General features: G+C 40.2%; 1 protein-coding gene across 1 annotated transcript in view; it reads right to left on the reverse strand.

Annotated features, from left to right (window-relative positions):
• LOC126481787 (centrosomal protein of 78 kDa-like) overlaps nucleotides 1-21175 on the reverse strand; it is a 220826-nt gene that overhangs the window by 127593 nt on the left and 72058 nt on the right. Inside the window, exon 4 of the mRNA XM_050105742.1 lies at nucleotides 5410-5586. Coding sequence (XP_049961699.1) covers nucleotides 5410-5586 — 177 coding nt within the window. The remainder of the gene's footprint in view (nucleotides 1-5409; nucleotides 5587-21175) is intronic.

Below are 21175 nucleotides of genomic sequence, written 5' to 3' on the forward strand. Positions count from 1 at the left end.
TAGTTGATTGTGTGTCACGAAAACAAGGCGCGGCAGGCACGGACCGTACCCTGGAAACGGGCGGATGGGTGGCACATGGGAGGGGGGGGGGGGGAGGGGGGCCTGGAAACTGGACCGTGAGTGATGAGTGCTGGATGGAAACAACCCGCTTCCAGAACGGGGTGAGAGACCAGCGCGGCAGACACAGGCGGTGCTGTGGGAGCGGTAGGGAGTTGAGCGACCAAAAACGGGGACCCACACAAGTGGGGAAGGGGGTGGGGTGGGGGGGGGGGGGGGGGGAGGCAGGAGGGGTTAAGAACGCCACTGACATGGAAACTATCTGATGCATAAGATGCCTGTAGTGCATGTGGTGGACCACTGAGGCGAGGTAAGGGGTCCATGTTACGCGAAACACTTCAATTGTGCATGTAAATTGGACACAACTGGACCACTACATGTGCGGAACGGATCTGGCGTGGTTTGTAGTAATGGCGGCATTGCACACGGCCCGACAGTAACTGATATAGCATGCCGGTGGATGGCTAAAGATGTATTCAAATGGAGATCACTTTGTTCTTGAAACATTCAATTTGAAAAGAGACAATTTGAAATATTGTTCTGTTCACATTTCACTGTTGGATGGGCATAATCCAGTGACGCAAAGCCTGAGTCCATTAATCACTCTGACAGCGTAGTTGTCGACCGTTGAAAACTAATGAGGTTAGCACACGGCGTTGGTTGAGAACGCAAATCACTGTGCGTAAATGATGGAAATGGAAATGAGCGTTTGGCGTCATTGGCCGGGAGGCCCCTCGCGGGGCAGGTCCGGCCGCCATATCGCAGGTCTTATTACAGTCGGCGCCACATTGGGCGACCTGCACGCCGGATGGGGATGAAATGATGATGAACACAACACAACACCCAGTCCCTGAGCGGAGAAAATCTCCGACCCAGCCGGGAATCGAACCCGGGCCCAGAGGACGGCAATCCGTCACGCTGACCACTCAGCTACTGGGGCGGATGCGTAAATGATGAATACATCATTGGCGAAGAAACAACGAAGCTCGGTGAGCGGAGTTGTGCTTCCACATTTTCGGACAAGGCATTGTTTGGCATGGTCATTGCATAGTGCATATAACCTGTTGCATAAACACCGGCAATGAAGACGCGAAACATGAATGAACTGCGGGGTCACCACTATGGGAACAGGATCGGTAATCAGGATATAGAAAACTTAATTCCCATATATGTCGTAGCTTGTATATATTTACACTTGACACGGCACCTGTACAAAATGAAGTATAACAAACACCTGACTAAAGTAAAGTTTAGATGGAGGCCCGACAGAGCACAGAGTTCACAGATATTAAGTTTCGTGGTCGATGCGAACTATCGGCGCCACAGTTGGATTCAGATTTCTTCTGCTGTGGAACATCACAAACAGTTTTCACAATACTTTATTTGCTTCAAAACAAAACTTCAAATAAAAGGAATTATAATTTATTGTTGTTTAAAGTCAAAACTGTGAAACCAAGAAAAACCGTCTGTAATGAATATTTATTTATTTCCAGATAGGTCTACAAATAAATATTAATTATTTCATGATGCCATTCTTCAAACACACTAAAGCTGTGCAGCAATATCAACAGATTGAGATTTGTTGTTGTTTGAAGATTGCTGGTGTCATGGAAAACAATGAGCCATGTGTGGCTCGCGTTGATGCCTTTCATAGCTTGGCATCTTGTAATATCGATAGTGGCGTCTCGTTTTCTTAGTGTGTTCACTGGCGCCACTACATTTGCTCACCTTGTCTGTCTGTGAGTGGCAGCAGCAGCACTTATCGATAGCACATACTGTGGTACCATCTTTGGAGCGGCCTCTAGTGTTTCCAGGTCGTTGTGTGTCGAGAAAGTGAGTCGGGATGGAACAGCAGTGAGGTCCGGACAGCCAGTACTTTACCGACCGCTGGGAACACACATGCTCTGTCCGACGGAAGGATGTGGTCGCAAGAGTGCATGACCATGTCAAGGACCAGATTCAGCGAGTTTTAGTTGAATGGACCGTGATATTTGAGTAGTGGAACTTTCGCTTGTGTGTGTGCGTCCATCCATCGACGTGACCTCATGGCAATAAGATGTCAGTCGACAATTTATACTGGGATCTTTTCCGTGCATGACTTGAGTGGGATGACCAATGGTTGGTCGTTTGGTCGGTCGTCACAGCAGATGATGTGCATTTGGTCTTCTGACCGCTTCTGGCTTCTCTGTGTTTGTGCAGACTTATAATTTGTCCGTGTTGTTTCACAGTGGCTGGTTTTAGTATTGTGAGTTGGTGGAACTGTTTTCTCAGATCTCTGTGTAACTTGTGGTTTTGAATGAGCAATTATTTTAATGCTCTCTGCGTACTGGATCTGTGGAGGAGTTGCAAACGGACAGGTTGGTTGAGGGTGCAGCAGCCAGCAGGTACGTGCAGCGCAAGGGTAAGCTGGCATCGCAGGCGGCATGCTGCTACTGCCAGATCGATGAGGGGTAGCTGCGAGAGTGATGACTTCGTTGCACACCGAGCCCTGGAAGTTTAAGTTGAGTGAAGAGTTAACTGCTAATCCAACCTCGACTATTCTGAAAGCTCGACTTTGGTCAGTGGGTTGTTGCTTCCAGGGCCGCTGAGCCTGGCGACAACAAGTGAAGTGTTTCAAGGTGCTGAAATTTTGCAGCTGTCTTTCTCTATTTAATATTCATCACTGAATTTAGTATTATTCTTATTAGTGAAGTGCAACCAGCGGTATTTTCTGCCTTGTGGCCGCTAACACCCCAGTTACCTGCCCTGGAGGTTAGCGTAGTTTTCCGGCAGTGTACCTTTCCTCATCATGTTGATACTGTCTGACACGGCTTGTAATTCAACAGCCTCTTGTATTGTACTTTGCATAATTTTTTGGGAGGTCTAGCTTGTTTCTAGTGTTTCCTTCAGCCTTGGGTGTTTTCTGGAGACATAGTGCTGTCTGCTTCTTCGCTCTTGCCCTAATTTGAGTAGCCATTCTGTTACGTGAGTACAACTCTTGGCTGCCTGTCTCACCTTACCTTATGTTTGAGTTACCTTCCCAGGCCAACACTTGGATCACTTGCTGAGAACTGCTTGTCCTGATTCCTTTGATTGTGATGTTTGTTTTAAGGATATTTGTAATTTTCTAATTATTGTTGGTGTGGCCTTCAGTCAAGCAATTTTTTCACTTCTTTCATGGTAAGGCCTTAAGCCGTGTTACAGTAAGTTTTTTTAAGCAAACTTGTTTTAAAAGCAAGGTATTTATTTTAAAAGTGCTATTTCGAATTGTTTTCCTGACTTCTAATTCCGGCATTCAGCCATTTGTTACTCGAAATTGTTTGTGGCCTTCAGTCGAGCAATAATTTCACTTCTTTTATAATAAGGCCTTCAGCCGTGTTACAGTTTGATTTAAAACGAAGTATTTACCTTAAAATGTGCTATTTGGAATTGTTCTTCTGTCTTCTAATTCAGGCCTTCAGCCATTGGTGATTTGAAGTTGTGTGTGGCCCTCGGCCGAGCAATAATTTCACCTTATCACTTCTTTTATAATAAGGCCTTCAGCCATGTTACAGTTTGTTTTAAAACGAAGTATTTATCTTAATATGTGCTATTTGGAATTGTTCTTCTGACTTCTAATTCAGGCCTTAAGTCATTTGTTGTTTGAGGTTATTGTTGGTGGCCTTTGGCCCTAAAATAGTGGAATTTTTTTTCTGTGATAAGGCCTTCAGCCATCATACAGTCAATTGTGTTTTTTTAAGAGATTGTTTTAAAATTTTAATTTCTTTAAATAAAGTTTATGTATTTGTTGTGCAACCGAGAGTAACTGATTATGGCCCCATCCTCAATCGTAACCTTATCCTGTCCCATCCTGAGAAACCAGCTCTCGCACAACACAAATGAACATTGTTTTTTTACAACTTGTTTATGGGTAGGCTGCAGCACATGATGGCATAATGTAGAATAACATGAAACTGCACCTAGGCAATACAATGTCAGTAGTGTAACAACATCCAAATCTTGAGAGCTGCATGATATGTAACATCTGACAGCAAGGCATAGAGGCTCATGTTAGCCTGCATATAGACAAGTGTAGACATCACTGATGTTGATGGTGCTAGATTTGAGATGGTGTGTGCAGCCGGGGTTGTAGACTCACACTGGAGGCCTACAGTGGAGGTTCTGGTGTCAATCCCCGCATGAGCAGCTAGCGAACCCTAGCTCAGTGCATTGAAGCGCATCTGTGGTGTGACGGTGCAGTCAACTACATGTGCAGCTGGCACAACATACAGAGTGAAAGGTAGTGGTAACTGTGGGTTTACCACAGTTGACAGATTGGTTTAAATATGTTCATATCAGAATAGTACAACAAGTGTTTGTAGCATATCATTTCTTCAAACATGATTGTAAGAAGTTGGATATTTGTTACACTAAATATGATGTTCGTACTCTTTTTTCCACTACCAGAACTTTGGAAAAAGTAGGGAAGATTTTATCCTCCAATGACTGAATCCCGATTTGACATAAATAGTATCACTTCCACATTTCTGTTCTGTTTTTGTTTACCTTCTACTTTCCCCACCCCATGCTCCTCTTTTTCCGATTTCTTTTTCATTCTCTATCCTCTTTCCTTTTTCTCATTTTGTTTTTCTCCTTTTTTAGTCATTCTTATTTGTTCTTCACTTTTCCCCTTTTGCACTTTTTATGTCCTCTATTTCTAACCTTTTTCCTAATTTCTCTTTCCTCTTTACACATGATTTCGCCACCACCATTTAAAAAAGTTTCATTTCACATTAGGCTGGCCAACTTGTAATGCAATAATAATTTTTGACTGAACAAATGCTCTCCCTATTGCAACACTATGAATTATTGAACAAGCTGCAAACCAGTTGGTTTATTTTCTAGTTTTTATCTCGGTCTCTTGAGTGATGTGTTCTTTAATCTGGTTTCAAAAAAACTTATCAGTCTCAGAGCAACATTTTACACTGTGAAAGATGAAGAGTTCCCTACTCATTGAAACCTCAGATTTGAACACCTCACCTCATTATAATTTTCATTGTACTCAAGCATCCAATGTTCAAATATATGATTTTCCTGCAACATGTATATACAATTAGAAATTTGTTTTCCTATTCCTTTTTTCCAAATTTTTCACTTACACGACTATTCGTCTTTGGCTCTGGGCATTTATGGCATTTTGTATAAAGAAAAAACAGTGTGCTTTATTTTCCACCTGATTCTGAAACTAACGTATCATGGAAATCTACTCTACTAAAAAAATTAATTTCATTATAATTTCGATCAGTACTAGAATTTCCCAGTACTGGACAATAATTCTGAACAAACACTGCTAAAATTACAAGTCTCTAAACAAATCCCATATAAGCAGTTTACCTTTAGTAAGAGGTACAGGTGATATGCTCCTTTTTCACTTATATTGCATCCAGACATTCCTATTGTCCGTATGTTAGGTGAGTTCTTAATAGTGTTGCATATCATTTCACAGCCAGCATCACCTAAGCAACATCGATGAAATGAAATGTTTTGCAGGGAGCAGCACTTCGAAATGCCCTGAAAAAGCACAAAACATTGGAAGCAAATTGCCATTGAGACCAAAATCAATGTAACTACTACTTTTCCAACCAATATTTTGAAGACCAGCCACTTAGAAGAATGTCAGGCCTAGAAAACCAGCCATTTACATCATTGTTTAAAGCATTATGGCACATATGTAATTGATCTGTCTTGAAGCGTACCACACACTACCATGCTAAAAGATTTACTTTTCATATTTACTTTAGTTCTTTGATAGATTACAAATTTTAAAATAATGATGACAGAAAGTATAAATGAGGCATCCAAAAGCAAAATGCAGTGAACACATCAGAACATTTTTTTTTCAGGAAACATGAAAAACGTCTTACTTCCTTTGTAGGACAGATATTTGAAATTCCTTTGCATTGTAGGTTTATGTTTACCTAAGGAGTATATTTCTGACAATCCCTGAAATTTTTGGCTTTCCTTTTACTACTTACAACCTAAAATAATTTGGATTCACCAAGTATTGTACCCATTCCTAAGGATCTACAGAGTTTCACTAACACAGAGATGAGTGTGCACATACTATCATAACAAAATAGTAAGAAGATACCTTAATAATGATACAAAGGAGAGGAGAAAATGATTTAATAGTGCATATATTAACATAATATAACTGCAAAATGACACCTTAATGCTGGTACAAAGAAAAGAAGAAAATGATTTAATAATTTCATCTGACTGTGATTAAAAAGTATGTGACATTTAACAAAAGTTTGGAAGTAGTTAAAACGTCCTCCTCTACATTGTTCACAGCACAGATTATATTTCTGTAGAAACAAAGATTTTTGTTTACTTCCCAGGTCTGTCCAAAATGATTTTTTACCAGGAAATCAATGTCCCTCACTTTTGCTTCCTCGAAAGCTCTTCAAATTTGGATAACATTTGCCTCATCTGCATGTCCCTCTTCCTTCACCAGTGTCCATTCTGTAGGTCGCTTCACCTCTTAATAATATGTTTCCAAGTGTACTTCTGGCTATCACAATACTTTCCATAGGGGCAAATCTGAAGTGCCACTAGGTCGTTTTATGGCATCAGCAACTGCATCTTACCAACACTGATTGTGAGACCTATTCCTAGCTGGAAAACTATTCTGTGATTGTTGAACATTTAAATGCACTCAGTTGGTACGGTAACTGTGACTTTAGACCTGATAACCTTTTCCATTCGACCAAAACTTCTGGCCACCGAAGTGACCACCATCACCCCAGTCACCAACTGGGATCAACCACTGGCAGCAGAGACTGGCCATGCAAGTGGTGGAAGCAAATGCACAGAAGACATGGCAAGCTCCAATCCGACAATCCCTGCCAGGCAGTCTGAGCTTTGACTTCCTCCCAGCATCATGCAGGTTAAGGATTACAAAGGATTCCTGGAGTGCCTCAAACCAGTGGACTGCAGCTGTTTTCACTGTGAGGGAAGCAGGAAATGACAATGTGCGAGTCCACCTCTCAAATATTGAAGATTTCAAGAAGGTCACAGGTGAGGCAGCAGAGCTGTCACTTCATTTCTACACTTATGCTGTTCCCCAGACAATCTTATCAAGGCAGCCTTCAAGGGTTTCTCAAAGAGTGTAGATCTAGACCTCTCAGAAGAAGCATTGGATGACATTGGATTTGGTGTGTGTTCAATGATGTGCATCAAATCCATCTATTCACAGAGACAGTCACCATCACTCCCGGTGATCGCTAACAAGAATGAGGAGAACAAGACGATCTCTTCGGTGAAGAGGGTGGCCGACACTCAGGCCACCATCAAACACCTATGGATCAAGAGTGGCTTGCCCCACTGCTTCCAGTGCCAAGAGCCGTAACATGTGGCACACCATTGCAACTTCCCTGAGGCATGTGTGAAATGCCTGCTACCAAAGATGCACCCTCCCAAGTGCAAGAACTGTGGTGACCCACACATCATGAGCTATCACAGTCATGAAGTGTTTAAGGCTGAGGCAGGTCTCCAGTGCAGAGTCCCACTCAAGAAGAAGGCCAACCAGCCCGTCCAATGTCCATGCCCAGATGCTTGCCAGGTTGAGCAACTCCTGATGAAAGTAACAAATTGCAGCATAAATAAATGTTTACAGATATGCTGATAATGAAGTTCTTATTATTTCCTTGTAGAGAAATAGCACAAAATATGTGGATTGATGTTTGAATCTTACCTCATGCACTTTGTTTTGTTCCTCTTGCAGTCAGAAGGATTTGCTGATCTTTTATGGGCTTTACCTTTTGTAGCTGGTTATACACGCATTCCGTAATTAACATCCATGATTATGGAGGAATTGATAAAGCACTCTTGATATTTTACTTGCTATTTTATCCAATGATAATATATAAACATTCTCCATGCACTCACAAACAAACCAAGCCAAGAATAATGCACCAATATGGCTAGCTAACTGGAGATATCTTAATGCTTTTTGTTTCGTGGTAGCACTCAGTTGGGACAACTTAATGAAACTGCCACACATAGGCTCAAAACTAAAGTTCTTGAAGCAATAAACCAGAAAAGCAGCATTATTCAGACAAAATACATAATGTGTACAAAGTGAGTTTTGCATCTTCATACCTTCTTAGACAATGGCATTTGCTAAGGATTGACCAAGTTCTGCCACTTCATCACACAATGGATTCACTCAATTTTGCTTTACAACCAGAAGTGGATAAACTGACTTTTGTAATTATAGGATTTTTTGCAGGAACGTTTTGGGTAGAAACAAAATGGTGGCACCAACTCATTTTAAAGAAAATGTGGATTTGATGCAGTTTGCTTTTGGACACCTCAATTATCATACCAAAAAAAGGTGTGAGGTGAATTACTCAGCAATTCTTCTTCTTGAGCTTCCAAAAGTTCTTGCTCACTAAACAAATGTGACATATTTATAACAGAATTACAGCAAACTGTGAAACCTAATATGTACATGCACAAAATTGCATAACCACACTCACAAACTGAATCAGCCTTTCATAACAGCAGCTGTTACATTCACTAATGTTTCTAAAGGATGGTTAGAATTAAACCTTTCCTATTTGAGCCACTCTAGATGGAAAACTATTTACCACATGGATACCCAACTTTATAGGAGTGATGTTCAGCTGTGAGTTGCAGGTTTGTGTTGTTAGCAGTGTTAGTGTCATCAGACAGCAGTACTGGCACAGTAACGTGGATTGAAACACAAACTTCAGTGTGCATTACAGTTGCAGACAATCAACATGGGTCTGAACAAAGTGAGCAGGGCTTTAATCATAAGGCTGTTGTACCAAAACAACAGCAATAATGCTACTGCTCTTCATGTGTATCAATGCATTAAAGGACTACAGAGAGGTTGTCTTTCTGCGCCAGGACTGAAGAACATGATAAGAAAGTCCGTTGCTCCTGTGACAGGCCGCCAACCAATTGCACCACAAATTGTTGAAGAAATTACTTTTTCCATGGCTGAGAATGCTGGATGCAACATGCAATCTTCAATCAGTGCACGGGTTATGTCATTATGGCTGAAGATTCCATGGTCCACTGTTGGAAAAGTGCTGCCAACAATTGTGAAATGGTATCCATACTAACTTCATACTACTCACCAATTTTTGATGTATGATGTAGACATTTGAGTAGACTTTGCTCTTACATTTCTTGCAAGGGTTGAAGGCCATGTGGCCTTGGAACACTTTGTGGAGTGGTCAAGCAAACTTTATGCTCACTGGGTCAGTGAACACTCACAATTGATGCATTTGGGGATTGTCACTAAACTTTCATGAAGTTCCCCTCTAAAGTGAACACATCATGTGTGATGTGGCTTCATAGCACACTTCATGATTGCTCCGTTTTTCTTCGAGGAACTCAGACCCTAAGGGCCAAGAATATGCAACATGAATGTCACATGTTAATGCTTAAAAAATGTGGTTTAAAAAGTTCCTCTTCTCTTTCTGCTATCACTGGTGCTGTGAGTTGACCTGCTTCCACTGTTATGCAAAGGATAATTGATCTCTTGGTGATATGACCACTGGTCAAGCAGTTAATTACATGCCATTTATTTGTACTATGCATGTTTTTATAGTTTCCAAAATGTTTTATTCATATCTTGAGATTGTTACAACAGAACAAAGAAAAGCCATCACACCACTGTGCAGCCTTTATACCTCCACATCAAACAAAGCAGAAAGTCTTCCACTGCCACCTCCAAAGATCTCCATCAAAGAGAGAGCATCTTGTTATTTTTACTAAACTCATTTGTGCGGTGGTCACTTAGAAATCTCTCGACAAACTGGCATAAGTCAGTGACTTCGCAGAATCTATATACACATTTTGCAATAACATCATTCATTTTTCTCCTCAATAAATTAACGAAATACATTTGAGTTTGACAGTATCAATTGCAAAATATAGTGCCGCCACATAGCAGATCAATTTAAACTTGAAAACACTGCAAGTACAATTTTAATTTAAAATGGGTGTTATGTCTCAGGTTGTTGGTCTATTACATTAGAAAAGCTGCAACAAGACACTACAGAGAAAAGTGGAAGCTATTTCACAACAGAATACAAAGACAGAAGAACTGAGAAAGCACTTACGCCAAACTTTAAGGAACATGAATTATTTTTATTTCTTTAACTTGATCTGATCTGGCCATCAGACCCTCTCTTATATCAGACCTGGGCTTCACAAACACAGTACATATTTCACCATAAGGGGAGTTACCTAAGAAAATAATCATTTTAATGTGACAACTAGTATTACAATGATTTGAGGGTCTGAAATGATGGTGCAGCAAATTATACTAACTATGAACTAACAAAGTTAATACTGACGTTACTTGTTCTACTGCAGCTGGAGCCACTAACAGTGATAACAGTAACAATAATAATAATAAATACATAATAATAATAGTAATGATGACAATTGTGACATTAATAACAATAATGATAGTGGCAGATAAAAGAAAAATTTATTGGTCTACAAAACAGATGTTTTCTGATAAGTAAGTTCTTGGAAAAGGAAATTTAAAAGGTAATGAGTGTGTACAGGAACAATGGTAATCTTATTGTTGCTTTAGTAGATATGTCATTAGCTATCTTCCAATGCTGGAGATGTTATTTATTTCTCTAATACAATGCGGGAGGTTGTTCCACTGTCGAGTTCCTGCTACTGAGAAGGACTTCAAGAAGGTGACTGAGTGATGGAGTGTGATGGAAAGGATTTTGCTCTGATAGGAATGGGTACTTGTGCCATGTTGTTCAGGCAAGGGCGGTAAGGTTGAGGAGAGATACGAGGTCCAGTGCTCATTGATAAGACAGGGGACAAGACAGAGGGCTTGGAAATCTTTGTGCTTGTCTGCACGCAGCCGGGACATCTGTGCAAGTGATGGTGAAATGTAATCAAAGAGTCAAACATCACGGATATAATGAACACAGACATTCATAGCCATTTCCAGGTGACATGAACTTTCCTGAGAAAGGTCTCGAAGGATAACATCAAAATGGTTCAAATGGCTCTGAGCACTATGGGACTTAACATCTGAGGTCATCAGTCCCCGAGAACTTAGAACTACTTAAACCTAACTAGCCTGACGAAATCACACCCATCCATGCCCGAGGCACGATTCGAACCTGTGACAGTAGCGGTGGCACGGTTCCAGACTGTAGCGCCTAGAACCACTCGGCCACTCCGGCCGGCAGGATAACATCGCTGTAATCAATAATCTGAAATATAAGGATTTGCACAAATTTCATTTTCAGGTCCAAATAGAAGAACTTTTTATATTTTTGCAGGGTACGGAGAGATGCTGCTGCCTTCTTGCACATTACAATTATGTGCTCTATCCATTTTAGATTTTGACCTCTTATTACTTGTTAACTTTCTGCTGAAAGGGAGAAGTTGATATTTGTCCCATTTAGGGTTAAACATGTTAGGAATCCCTGATATTTAGGGATAATGAGCCTAGAATGATCAAACAGTACCACTTGGGTTTTGGATGGGTTGATATTTGATCCTATATGCCATACCCATTTTGGTAGTGCACACAGGTTGGTATTGAGATTTTTTAATAGCTGTCTTCAGGTTTATGGGTTTTGCACTTAGATAAAAGTAGAAGCCATCAGCATACATAGGACATTTGCAGTAGGACAAAACTGATGGCATATCATTTACGTACATTGAAAAGAGTGTAGAACCTAATACTGAACGCTGGGGGATGCTCAATACCACCTGCCTCAATTGTGACTTTATGGTGCTGGACGTGATGCAGTGCTGGTAAGATCTCGGGTATGAATGAAACAATCGTATTTTGTTGAGAATTTTCCATAAATGAAAATTTTGATAGAGCCACAATTTGACACATGGGTAGAGCAAAAAGGTGAACAGTTCATAAAAATGTCTGATGGCGAATTCAGGAAATGGCATGAAATGCAGGATAAGAAATTCTGAAAGTGGAGAAATGCAAAAGCCAATAAACTGCACAATGATTTTCAGGAAGAATATGAAGAATACAATGCAAGAACACATGTGCACATTGTAGAAGTTATTGGAATACAAATACACTATGTGATCAAAAGTATCTGGACACCCCCAAAAACATACAATTTTCATATTAGGTGCACTGTGCTGCAGCCTACTGCCACCAGGTACTCCATATCAGTGACATCAGTAGTCATCAGACATTGTGAGAGAGCAGAATGGGGCACTCTGCGGAACTCACGGGCTTCGAACATGGTCAGGTGACTGGATATCGCTTGTATCATAAGTCTGTACGTGAGATTTCCACACTCGTAAACATCCTTACATCCACTGTTTCTGATGTGATAGTAAAGTGGAAACATGAGGGGAAATGCACAGCACAAAAGCGTACGGGCCAACTTCGTCTGTTGACTGACAAAAACCACCGACAGTTGAACAGGGTCATAATGTGTAACAGGCAGACATCTATCCAGACCATGACACAGGAATTCCAAACTGCATCAGGATCCACTGCAAGTACTATGACAATTAGGCAGGAGGTGAGAAAACTTGGATTTCATGGTCAAGTGGCTGCTCATAAGCCACACACCACGCCGGTAAATGCAAAACGACACCTCGCTTTGTGTAAGGAGCGTAAACATTGGACGATTAAAGAGTGGAAAAATGTTGTGTGGAGTGACAAATCACGGTACACAATGTGGTGATCTGATGGCAGGGTGTGGGAATGGTGAATGCCCGGTGAATGTCATCTGCCGGCATGTGTACTGCCAACAGTAAAATTCAGAGGCGGTTGTGTTATGGTGTGGTTGCGTTTTTCATGGAGGGGATTTGCACCCCTTGTTGTTTTGTGTGGCACTATCACAGCACAGGCCTACACTGATGTTTTAAGCACCTTATTGCTTCCCACTGTTGAAGAGCAATTTGGGGATAGCGATTGCATCTTTCAACACAATCGAGCACCTGTTTATAATGCACAGCCTGTGGTGAAGTAGTTACACGACAATAACGTCCCTGTAATTGACTGGCCTGCACAGAGGCCTGACTTGAATCCTATAGAACACCTTTGGGATGTTGTGGAACACCAGGCTTCACCAACTAACATCGATACCTCTCCTCAGCGCACCACTCCCTGAAGAATGGGCTGCCATTCCCCAAGAAACTTTCCAGCACCTGACTGAATGTATGCCTGCAAGAGTGGAAGCTGTTATCAAGGATAAGGGTGGGCCAGCACCATATTGAATCTAGCATTGCCATTGAAGGGCACCACAAACTTGTGAGTCATTTTCAGCCATGTTTCCAGATACTTTTGATCACATAGTGTAGATACACATGAAAATGCGAGAAAGGAATACATACATGAAATATAGGAGAAGCACAGAAGTTTCTGGGAACCACTGGCAAGGAATTGACAATTGTCAAAAATGCAATCACAGATGACACGCATAATGTAAAATTGGATGTCTATGACATTAATGACTAAGTTAAAGAAACAGGTGTCAGAACACCAAAAGTCAAGATTTAACAATCTGAGATATCCAGTTTGAATGGAATCAGTTGACGTTGCAGGTAGGGAATAGGAAGAAAAATTACAATAAACACTAATCACATAGGAGTAGAAACACTTGTAACATTGTACATGCCAGAAGACGGTATTTTTATGGCATCATTAGCTTCACACATCTGTACCCAGAAGGGGTAAAAGGGGGCATGTAAAACACAGCAAGTTAGTTGTGGAAACGATCGGTATTGTAGTTGTAAATTGTCATAGCTGTGTTGGGATAGAACCAGAGGTCCAAGCCCTAATAGAAAGCACTAAAGCTCAATTAGTTAGAGGTAGAGAAAGCTGGCTAAAGCCAGAAATAAGTACAGCAGAAATTTTTTCTAATGATCTAACAGTGTTCAGAAAGGAGAGATTAAATACAATATTTATTGCTGTCAGAAGTAGTTTGCCTTGTAGTGAAATTGACGTAGATAGTTTCTGCGAAATAGTATGGGTAGAGGCTATACTTGACAATCAGACTGAACTATTAATTGGGTCATTTTATGGACCCCCCGACTCAGAAGATATAGTTGCTGAACAGTTCAAAGAAAACTTGACTCTCATTTCAAATAGGTACCCCATTCATACAATTACAGTCAGTGGTGACTTTAATCTAACCTTGATATGCTGGAAAAATTATACGTTTAAAGCCGGCGGCAGGCATAAAACATCATCCGAAATTGTACTGAATGCTTTCTCAGACAATTATTTTGAACAATTAGTTCATGAGCCCACCGAAGCATAAATGGTTGCGAAAGCATACTTGACCTCTTAGCAACAAATAATCCTGGACAAATAGTGAGTATTGTGACGAATACAGGGATTAGCGAGCACAAGACAGTAACTGCTCAGCTGAAAACTGTAACTCCTACAACCATCAAAAAGAAATGCAAAGTATATCTATTTAAAAAAGCTGATGAATATGCTCTTAATGCCTTTTTAAGAGACAGTCTGCACTCCTTCCGATCTGATCATGTAAGCGTAGAAAAATTGTCGAATGATTTCAAAGAAATAGTATCGACAGCAATTGAGAGATATATACCACATAAATTAGTAAGTCCCGGTACTGATCCCCCATGGTACATAAAACAGATCAGATCGCTGTAGCAGAAGCAGAGAAAAAAGCATGCCAAATGGCAAAGTTTTGCAGAAGTTCGAAATATAGCACGTACTTCAATGCGAGATGTTTTCAGTAACTTCCACAATGAAACTCTACCTCGAAATCTGGCAGAAAACCCAAAGAGATACTGGTCATACATAAAGCACACCAGTGGCAAGGCGCAATCAATACCTTTACTGCGCGATAACAACGGTGAAGTCATTGATAACAGTGCCACTAATGCAGAGTTATTAAACATGATTTTCTGAAACTCCTTCACCAAAGAAGACAAAGTAAATATTGCTGAATTCCAATCAAGAGCAACTGCCATGATGAGAAACATAGTAACAGACATCCACGGTGTTGCAAAGCAATGTGAATCACTAAATAAAATCAAGGCTTCCGGTCCAGATTGTATACCAGTCAGGCTCCTCTCAGAGCACGCTGATACAATAGCTCCATATTTAGCAATTATATACAACCCCTCGCTCACAGAAAGATCCGTATCTAAAGACTGGAAAATTGCTCAAGTCACGCCAACACCCAAAACGGAAAGTAGGAGTAATCCACTGAATTACAGGTCCATATCACTAACGTCCATTTGAAGTAGGGTTTTGGAACATATACTGTATTCAAACATTATGCAGTACCTTGACGAAAACAATTTATTGACACGTAGTCAGCACGAATTCAGAAAATATCGTTCTTGCAAAACACAACTAGCTCTTTATACTCCTAAGTTAATGAGTGCAATCGACAGGGTATGTCAAATTGATTCCATATATTTAGATTTCCAGAAGGCTTTCGACACCATTCGATTAGATTAGATTAGATTAATACTAGTTCCATGGATCATGAATACGATATTTCGTAATGATGTGGAACGAGTCGAATTTTCCAATACATGACATAATTAGGTTAATTTAACAACATACTTAAGTTAATATAACTACTCTATTTTTTTGTGTTTTTTTTATTTTTATTTTTTTTTATTTTTATTTTTTTAATTTTTTTAATATTTTTTTTTCTTAATTTATATCTAAAAATTCCTCTATGGAGTAGAAGGAGTTGTCATTCAGAAATTCTTTTAATTTCTTCTTAAATACTTGTTGGTTATCTGTCAGACTTTTGATACTATTTGGTAAGTGATCAAAGACTTTAGTGCCAGTATAATTCACCCCTTTCTGTGCCAAAGTTAGATTTAATCTTGAATAGTGAAGATCGTCCTTTCTCCTAGTATTGCAGTTATGCACACTGCTATTACTTTTGAATTGGGTTTGGTTGTTAATAACAAATTTCATAAGAGAGTATATATACTGAGAAGCTACTGTGAATATCCCTAGATCCTTAAATAAATGTCTGCAGGATGATCTTGGGTGGACTCCAGCTATTATTCTGATTACACGCTTCTGTGCAATAAATACTTTATTCCTCAGTGATGAATTACCCCAAAATATGATGCCATATGAAAGCAATGAGTGAAAATAGGCGTAGTAAGCTAATTTACTAAGATGTTTATCACCAAAATTTGCAATGACCCTTATTGCATAAGTAGCTGAACTCAAACGTTTCAGCAGATCATCAATGTGTCTCTTCCAATTTAATCTCTCATCAATGGACATACCTAAAAATTTGGAATATTCTACCTTAGCTATATGCTTCTGATTAAGGTCTATATTTATTAATGGCGTCATACCATTCACTGTACGGAACTGTATGTACTGTGTCTTATCAAAATTCAGTGAGAGTCCGTTTACAAGGAACCACTTAGTAATTTTCTGAAAGACAGTATTGACAATTTCATCAGTTAATTCTTGTTTCTCAGGTGTGATTACCATACTTGTATCATCAGCAAAGAGAACTAACTTTGCCTCTTCATGAATATAGAATGGCAAGTCATTAATATATAATAAGAACAACAAAGGACCCAAGACTGACCCTTGTGGAACCCCATTCTTGATACCAGATAAAGTTTGGAAGGTAGGAGACGAGATACTGGCAGAAGTAAAGCTGTGAGTACCGGGCGTGAGTCGTGCTTCGGTAGCTCAAATGGTAGAGCGCTTGCCCGCGAAAGGCAAAGGTCCCGAGTTCGAGTCTCGGTCAGGCACACAGTTTTAATCTGCCAGGAAGTCCCATTCTTGATAGTTCCCCAGTTTGAGGAATGTGCTGATCTTTGCATGTTACGAGAACTACTTATTTCAACTTTCTGCACTCTTCCAGTTAGGTACGGATTAAACCATTTGTGCACTGTCCCACTCATGCCACAATACTTGAGCTTGTCTAGCAGAATTTCATGATTTACACAATCAAAAGCCTTTGAGAGATCACAAAAAATCCCAATGGGAGGTGTTCGGTTATTCAGATCATTCAAAATTTGACTGGTGAAAGCATATATGGCATTTTCTGTTGAAAAACCTTTCTGGAAACCAAACTGACATTTTGTTAGTACTTCATTTTTACAGATATGTGAAGCTACTCTTGAATACATTACTTTCTCAAAAATTTTGGATAAAGCTGTTAGAAGGGAGATTGGACGGTAATTGTTGACATCAGATCTATCCCCCTTTTTATGCAAAGGTATAACAATAGCATATTTCAGTCTATCAGGGAAAATGCCCTGTTCCAGAGAGCTATTACACAGGTGGCTGAGAATCTTACTTATCTGTTGAGAACAAGCTTTTAGTATTTTGCTGGAAATGCCTCACAAGTGTCTCCTAACCAAACTGTGTGCGTTTGGAATATCGCCTCAGTTGTGCGACTGGATTCGTGAGTTCCAGTCAGAAAGGTCGCTGGTCGTAGTAACAAGTGTCTCCTAACCAAACTGTGTGCGTTTGGAATATCGCCTCAGTTGTGCGACTGGATTCGTGAGTTCCAGTCAGAAAGGTCGCTGGTTGTAGTAATAGACAAAAAGTCATCGAGTAAAACAGAAATAATATCTGGCGTTCACCATGGAAGTGTTATAGACCCTCTATTGTTCTTGATTTATATTAACGACATGGTAGACAATCTGAGAAGCTGTCTTAGATTGTCTGCAGATGATGCTGTCATTTACCGTCTTGTAAGGTCATCAGATGACCAAAATGAATTAGATAAGATATCTGTGTGGTGCAAAAAGTGTATACATGGACAAGGAAAAAAAATTCCGGGATTTTTCCCGGATTTGCCGGTATAAAATACACTTTCTCCCGGATGAAAATACACTTTTTCCGTGTTAAATGACAGGATACGTTCCCTCAGAGCTGTAAAACTTATCAATCCTTTAACGGGTTAAGGTTTCATACACTGGCCTGAAATTTCCGGCATATTAGTAAACGACCGCGAGCGGGGAAAAAAAATTATATGCAGCAATAAGTAGGCCTATGCTGCATATTTTCATAAATTTGAATTTCGACCAAACTCGGCAAGTTAGTTTCCGAAGCATTGAAATCAAGATTGCGATGCGCTTTTGTAAGTCAATCATAGCTCATGCCACGTGATCTCGCCAGCCAATGAAAGCAGGTATTCAGAGCATAGAACACACGATGTAGTCACTCAACAGCAACACCGCTGTTAAATAGTACGAACACACGACAAGAAAAAGTTAATGGTTTAAATTAAAATACAAGTGTGGCTGCAAGGGAAGATACGCTTTCACATATAATACCAGTCTCAAAGATCAATTAGCCACCAGAAAAGCTAAGGTTTCAACTGGTCTTTTTTACGTGTGTTACACTTTAAGATACATAACACAAATCCGCCAGTAAAATTTTAGCTTTCAAAAGACAGTCAAGCGGTCTATGATTTAAGAAATTCATCGCACATTCTCATACGTAACATAATTCATCTTGCGTAAAAGGATATTTACATTGATGCTTTTCAAACCACCATTTGTAATATTTTCCCGCAAGATATTAGAAACAGGTTTGTTTCTTCAGCTGCCACTGGCCACCAGAAAACAGTTGTTACTGCCTGTGAGCAGCCTGTATGTTCGTGCATTTAAAGCATTAAGAGAACTTACATAACATAGTAAAAGAAACAGAACATCACACGATAATCCAAGAGCATTGGAATTTCGTAAACCATACTAGAATAACCAATTCCGCTTAAAGTGTACATTCGTATGTCCAGATTCACAATGAAGTAGGTCCCACCCTGATATTAAGCTTTTCAGTGTGGTTTTCTGGACGTAAATTTTCTTGGAGTCCCAATACTGCATTATCTCGTGTTTGGTTCTTTATTATTGAGGCATTGAATAAAATAAAGACTTGCACTTGGCGGCTGAACTTCCCCGAATAGGGGCCTCCTGGCCAACAATGCCATACTCTCATTTCATTTTATCGATAATTCCATACGTGCCAGAAGATGAAAACGTACACTTGAAATCCAGCAAACAGTTGAAACTAGCCAATAGTATGGAACGAAACACTTTGTTTCAAATAAACTGACTGGCTCAGCGGAAAAGATGAAGAACAGTCAAATTTCTTTAGCAAACAGACGAAAATAACTTCACCGTTCTGCAAGGCAATTAATGCTCGACTGTTAAAGACCTGAAAATAAAACTGAAACGTATTTTAGTCTTCCATAATCATGTGAATCTATTTTATCTATGAAATCTATGAATTGATGGCTCCTGGCCGCAGAAGTCCATTTTGTTTTCATGACGTGAGATCCGTAAACGAAGAGGAAACAGCAAAATAACTAAATGTAAACACTGTGTGCCAGAAAAAAGTTTTCCGGGTAGCATCTGGGTGCTTGCTACAGCCACACTTCCAAATAGCCAGAAGCGTGAGAATGTACAGTTCTTGCGCGAGTGGCATCTTCTCTAACGAAGTTAACGTAAACAATTGTGACGTCACGCTCATCACAAGCAGTTTGCTGTTATGAAGTACTGCATAGTCTTTCGTCCTAAAGCCTTTAATACGTTTTGTTGTTGGCAGACGTTTGTGTGTACAGATTGTTTTGTTGTAAATGGTGCATTTTCTTTGCAACTTAAGTTTTACCTAATTTTTTTTCTCTTGTTTATGTTTTATAGCTGCAATATAATTCTGCAGCAGCGAGGAAGAGTAATATTCACTGTTACACTATCAGTTGCTAGCAATCAAAATTAAAAAAATTAATTGAGAACTAAAACTCTGAAAAATTCCCAGAGTTCTAAAAAATTCCCGTATTTTTCCCGGTTTTCTCCCGCATGAAAAAATTCCCGGGTTTTTCCCGATCTCCCGGTTGTCCCGGGCCGTATACACCCTAGACCCTGAATAAAGAAAAGTGTGAAGTTGCTCACATGAGTACTAAGAGAAATCCGATAAACTTCGATTACGTGATAAGTCACACAAATATGAAGGCTGTAAATTCAACTAAATACTTAGGGATTACAACTACAAATACCCTAAATTGGAATGATCACATACACTCATGCTCATAAATTAAGGATAATGCTGATACATGGTGAAACAATGCTCTGGTGGGCAGTTTGCGGGTTTAAATCACCTTGGTTTATGACCATGCTGTTCATCTGACCTGTGGTCGTCGCACAGTGGCGCTGGCAGTAGTCCACATACGCAGAGGTGCGTTGGTGCATGTCCGAGTATGCTGCAGCAAGTTAGTGTGCAGACATTTTCAAACGTGCTAATGGTGACTGTGTGTTAAAAATGGCTCTAAGAACACATATTGATGACATTATGCGGGGTAGAATACTAGGGCGACTGGAGGCTGGTGAAACACAGCAGGTCGTAGCATGGGCTCACTGTGTGCCACAAAGTGTGATCTCAAGATTATGGCAACGATTCCAGCAGATAGGAAATGTGTCCAGGCGCTACAGCACGGGACATCCACAGTGTACAACACCACAAGAAGACCAATACCTCACCATCAGTGCCCGCAGATGGCCACGGAGTATTGCAGGTAGCCTCGCACGGGACCTTACCGCAGCCACTGGAACAGTTGTCTCCAGACACACAGTCTACAGACGACTGAACAGACATGTTTATTCGCCTGTCTTGTTCTGAAGACTCACAATCCAAGGAATCATTTGAAACAATGACAATGCTGTCAATGACATTTTTTCGGATCCTTTCCTTCAGAAAGTTGTTCTTGTGCAGATGCGTCTCATCCAGTTTTCCACTGTGACACATCAACTGCTTTTTCAAGTAAATTCTCTACATCTTTCAATCTGAATGTTGAATTTTTGCTTGTGCCTTTTCCTTTCACTAGGGGCACAAATTTTCCATTGGGATATATTGGCAGTGGTAAGGAGGCAACCTCACAACCCCCTGTCCCATTTCTGCTGCTAAGCTGTGAAATTCACATTGATTAGAAAGGTGTTTGTGGTGTCTGACTTCCTCCAACTTTTCTGCTTTTGTATTGTGGCCTGAATTTTTTTCTTTACTAGCAACTGCACAGTTTCCTCCTCCTCTGTAAATTAAGATTTTTCTTCTTTCTTCTTAAATGATAACTGGCATGATCCATGACAATCTCACAACCTTCTACTGAACTATGCGATA

Source organism: Schistocerca serialis, chromosome 5 (genome assembly GCF_023864345.2).
Source record: "Schistocerca serialis cubense isolate TAMUIC-IGC-003099 chromosome 5, iqSchSeri2.2, whole genome shotgun sequence".
Classification (NCBI taxonomy): domain Eukaryota; kingdom Metazoa; phylum Arthropoda; class Insecta; order Orthoptera; family Acrididae; genus Schistocerca; species Schistocerca serialis.